The following is a 5,347-nucleotide window of genomic DNA, read 5'->3' as shown; positions in this document are numbered from 1 at the left end:
AGAGAGGGAGAGAGAACGAGAAGCCTAATTCTGAAAAAGTTCTTGTCATTGTGACGTGAATACGTCCACCGTTGGGGACCATGTTATTGTGGTATAAACAAATGGAGAAATTATCCTCGATTTACGAGCAGGAGGGAAGCAAGATTGAAAGCCGCATTGCTAGTAAGATCCTCTGCATTTCCTGTTCAAGAATCTCCATAGGCGGGCCGGAAAACAAGCGTTGTTCTCCAGATGCTGAGGATCTATGAACCGCGGATGAATAAAAGGGAGGGAACTGGAAAGGTTCGTGTTCCTCTAGTCATAGATCGAGAAGCCTCTCAGTCTTCTTTGAACAAAGTACTCAAAGTTGGCAAAGGAACAAAATTAGACTTGCACAGTTGAAGGCAAATTTTGCGGAGTCCAACACCCAATACCAGGGAGGCTCCATGCACGAACAGGCCATCGATTGCAGTTACCTCGAAAGGCACCATAAATGCAGGAGTTTCCGCACACCACATTGCTCGGAATTGCAACGGTACTATTGTGTCGCAAATCGCGTCAACCACATGATAGTCCATCGCTACGACAGTCGTTGTTAATCCAAATCGCCACAACAGAAAAGGACAAATTTTCGACAAATCTCAAAAGGACAACGACAATTTCGCGTAACGTGAAAACGGGCGCTCAGTCAGTCAACCGGTCAATTTGCGACTAGGCCGCAATTCACTCCACCGCAATTGAAGGAAACACCGCTTGGCAAACTGATTGATACCGATTGGTTGTGAAGACATTTGAATGGATTGTTTCAATTTGCAAAGCGAACACTATTCACATTTACGAGCGGTAGAATTCGACACATCCTATGAAAAGTTAAAAGTTGCAGCCCGGAAACCATTGTGATTTGACAAGCACTAACAGTAAATGGAACGCCCTGAAGTAATGCGGTGATATAGCGAACCTAGCTTTTCGCCAATTAATGCAGCATAATAAGGAGATAGCGAGTTTTGTGGCTCATGCAAGCTCATCCAGTTTTTGACTTTCCCAGCAGCAATCGTTCCAATCGTTGTCTTGGGATGTGGGATTCGACAGGTTGAATCGTAGATTTCTATGTACGCTGCAGTTAGTTCAGTTATTCACCCCGGTAAATGCGCGGGTTGGCCCGGAGAAACTTTTCACTTAGCGAGGGGTCACCATGAGCGTCCCAAAGTTTCGACACCCCTTCGATTGCTAAACTTAGGAGCGTCGCCATAACCCAGGGAACAACAATCGGGACCTCCCCGCGCCCGTCGCCTCGAATGTCGGATCCGCTGCCCCAGATTCACGATGACTGCCTCGGAACCACGAATACCGCAATGCAATTCAAAACCGAATTTATGCCGCAGGAGCAAATTACAAATCGGAAAACTCAGCGCCCAACTGTGGAGAGGCCAAAAAGCGGTTTGGCTTGCGTCGTTCGTCATCGGGGACTCCGCGAATCTGTCTTGGCGACCTTTACGAGGCCCCATCTCACATTCGAATCAAACGAGGTTTCTTCTCAAATTCACATACACATCTACTTACATAATAGAAAGGTGTCTGTCCACAAATTGGCTGAGGTTGTTAGCACCCTTAAAAATCTGTGGTTGACACTTCATAAAATCAGTTCTGAGCATTTTGTAAAATCAGTGTTCCTAGTGTTCCCTGTGTTTCCAATGCTCACAACTCAAGCAGTGCTCACAAAATCACTGTTTCTTTGAAGTGAAATTAACTATGGATAGTTCTTGCTCTTCTTCGGATTTTCAAACTCCCAACACCAAATTGTCGCAGGCTGTGGGTGTTCACACTGCGCATGAGTCCCCAAGAGAGTCTGGGAAATAATTGATCGGAAAAATAAAAACATGAAACTATGTTATAAAAAATGTGATGTTAACAAAACCAGTAACATGTGTTCACCTCTTACCTCATTTTTTGTAAACATGTGGGTCACCTACTCTGAAGATTGTAAGAAAACAAATAAAATATATATTTACATAAAAGCCCAGATAATTTATTTCTAAAAATCCGTGACCAATGTTTCACTAGCTACAAATAATTCAATAGTTTAACGATTTTGACAATCATTTAGCTTGCTGACTAGATTTCTTCTAGTGTATATGTAGATTTTTTTTTTTGTGTATATATATATATATGAGAATGTTAAATAGACAAAGGTTTTTATTAAATTGACCTATCTATGATGATAATCATGATAAATGTGGTTGGTTTTTTTTTGGTTTTGGATCTAGTAGTGGAAAAATAAATCTTAATATAATTTCTTTTTTCTTTTTTGATGAATGAGTGGACCAATTTAGTAAAAGTATCTGTTCATATAACATTCTCTTATATATATGTATATATACATACATACATAAACAATGAATAATTAGTAGGTACGTCTAATGTCTATATCAATAACATAAAATAAAAAGTGATTGAGTTTCTCCAAGTTTTGTGAGTTCAATTCATTGATCAAGTCATGAACATCATTCTCAAAATAGTAGAAATTGATCAATGTCTCAATCAATACATCATGTGTTTCAAAAGAGTAGAAATAGAATAAATAATAAAATAGAATAGATCCGAAGATATGCTTTAATGCAAAAGGAGGTCTCACCCAAACCCACCTACAAAGGGGGAGAGGAGAGGGGGTGAATGGGGCCTCAAGTCACGGCCGAGGCTGCACGCAGCCGAGCACGTCCCCCGCCCCTTTGTCACGCCTGTCGTTGCCGCACCCGACGCCATCGCCGGTGGTGGAACAGCAACGCCATCATTGGTGGAGGAGGAGGAGGAGTAGGAGGAGGAGTAGGAGGAGTACAAGCTTCTATATATCACTCCCCTACCCTCCTCTCAGTTGTATTCCTCTCCTTTGCCACTTCCACTCATCGGAATCCACCTTCTTGTGTAGTGTTTCGATTGAGTGAGTGAGCTGGGTGTGGATCTATTATCTACACAAGTCTGTGAAATTTGGAATTCGTGCATTGGGGTTTTTCGCTGTTAGTCTTCATCGGTGAACTGAATGTTGCAGTTGCAACTTGATTGGTGCGTTTGAGTTGTGATCCCGGTGGTGGAGGTTAAGGATTGTTGTAGACTCGGCGGTGTGATTGATATGCCTGGGATAGAGAAGATAGCGATGGGTTACGATGGTGGTATCGCTGCGGCGGTGCCTTACAGTTGGGAGACAGCACCTGGGAAGCCTATTGCGGAGGCTGGTTCTGCTGCGTCTGAGGCGAGGATGGCTCCTCTTGCTCCACCTCCTGGCTCGAAGGGCGCTAGACGACCCGTGAACTTCTCTGAGTCTGCGTTTCATGGATTTGCTCCCGAGGTTGAATTGCAGCAGAAGTCTTCTGGGCAGCATTTTGCCGAGAAGCTGTTTAAAAAATTGCAAGGGAAGTTGAAGAAGAAATCCAAGGTCCTGGCTGCATCCCTCTCGGTCGAAAACCTTCGCTCGCTCACTGAGCACAAGAAAAGGACGAGCAGCCCAGAAGGTAGCATGCAGAGCCGATCATCCTACGATTCAGATGAGCGAGGCGAGGGGTCGTGGTCGTCCTGCAGCACCTTCGAACATCCAGATACTCCGAATACGGCGACCTCCACCAGCTCAATGAACTCTCTGAGCTCCTCTCTGTCGTGGGATTCCAATGGGAGCTACCCCAATGTGCCGAGCCAGGCAGGGTCTCAGCAGTTGGGGAGTTTGCCCCTCTCCGACGACGACGTGAGCCATGAATCCGACGACGAAAGCTGCCGTGCCGGTCCACGAGAATCCGCCTGGCATGAAGATTCCGAAGAAGAGGAAGAGTTGACGGAGCAGGAGTGGCAAATTGTCCGTTACGTGTCGATGGAACGAGGAAACTCGAGCTTGTTTTCCACTTTCGTGCGGCAATCTTCACTGACCCCGTTGGGCGATCACAGCTACCAATTATCGCCTCTGGCAGGGCGCAAATCTGAACATCAATAGGCAGGACCAAAAGAACTTTTAGATCTGTACACTAGTCAGAGCAAGACTAAACCAAAATTAACACTAACGCAACCCAACACTCGGATGTCAACCATGAGAACCGCACTGTTTCTGTGCTGAGCTCTCCCATGTATTCCTTACCCGGGAAGAAAAGCAAATTTTTCATACAATGTCATTACTCTTGCTCACCCAGTCGGGTGTGTGATTGTGCCAAATCTTGTCGAGTTTTATCAGTCGGAGCATGCAGCCTCATTTTTTTCGTGTTTTACGACAAGAACTTCGCTCCGTTCGCTTCTACGAAACACCGACACCGTTTTTATTCAAAAATCACGTCCTCGATACTACTTCGAGCTTAGCACAGAAGTAGCAGTGTCAGGCATAAATGCCTGCCGTGTGGTCTCTGTGTGACGACGAAATATTGATTGGGTGCCCAACACATGTGGTGACTATTGTTTACAATTAATCACGTAAAGTGTCCTGCATAAAACAACGGTCGTAGAATATCGCAGAAAGTTGTGATGGTGAGGGCACAAATTCTTCTTGTGACCTGTATCCCATGCTTTGGAACTATCATTTTAGCATCAGTCAATGCTCAAATTAATGAGGTGAAAATGCTTTTGTATAACAATTTGGTTCTGTTCATTGTTTGTTTCTAATCTAATGCCCTTCCCACCTTTTAGTTGATATATGTGTGTATATGTAGGATTCAAACTCACCTTGTGGTGGCATGTAGTGTCCAATTTTGCATGTTACCTCTCATGGATTTTAATATAGAACATGATGTGAGTTGTGCCCAAATCTGCACCTGAAAACACTTTTCCATGTTGGATGATTGAGATCAGAGTGGTGTTCATGGGTCATGTCTCCATGTTCCATGTTTGTGGTAATGTGTGCTCAATCAGGCTTCTGGAGAAAATATAAGAATATGAGCCCATCCTTAAAGTCAACAACTTATACAAGAGTTTAAAGTATATTTTATTTAGTGTATGTATGTATGTATACATCTGTGGGTTTTATAATTATTATTAGCTTTTATCATGATATCAAATTCAGTTTATAATAATATTATCTTTACTGTTAACTTCTTATAGTTTTTTTTGCATCATTTTGATGTAAGTGTTTATGTTAAGAGTTTAATTGAGAATATTGAATTTTTAACACACATAAATTTCAGATTTACAAACATACTAAATTGATCTAGTTTTTTAATTTTTTTAAAGAAAACCAATGGAAGTTGTTCTAAACTCTAAACTCAGACATAATAAAGCATGTAATTTTTTTATTGGAATTTCAGTTTTTGGTTTTAATTTTAAATTTATTTTTTTGAACATTTTATTGTAATTCTAAATAATATTATATGTTTTTTGAAAATGAAACAAGACATCTAACCAATAA

The 5,347-nt window shown here is 42.2% G+C and overlaps 1 protein-coding gene across 1 annotated transcript; it reads left to right on the top strand.

The window, feature by feature from the left end:
* The first annotated feature begins 761 nt into the window (after nt 1-761).
* LOC149988036 (uncharacterized) lies at nt 762-4,122 on the top strand. Its single transcript, XM_090254909.1, has 2 exons — nt 762-1,505; nt 1,786-4,122. Exon 2 carries the CDS (start codon nt 3,104-3,106, stop codon nt 3,950-3,952), a length of 849 nt encoding a protein of 282 aa, XP_090111035.1. The 5' UTR covers nt 762-1,505; nt 1,786-3,103; the 3' UTR covers nt 3,953-4,122.
* Nucleotides 4,123-5,347: the final 1,225 nt, after the last annotated feature.

Source organism: Physcomitrium patens, chromosome 12, assembly GCF_059467195.1.
Source record: "Physcomitrium patens ecotype Gransden chromosome 12, ASM5946719v1, whole genome shotgun sequence".
Classification (NCBI taxonomy): Eukaryota; Viridiplantae; Streptophyta; class Bryopsida; order Funariales; family Funariaceae; genus Physcomitrium; species Physcomitrium patens.
Note: the sequence above shows the minus strand (reverse complement) of the source record. Positions and strands in the feature narration are given on the sequence as shown.

Coding starts and splice junctions, on each gene's coding strand:
- LOC149988036 (XM_090254909.1), top strand. CDS start 3,104: ATGCCTGGGATAGAGAAGATAGCGATGGGTTACGATGGTGGTATCGCT.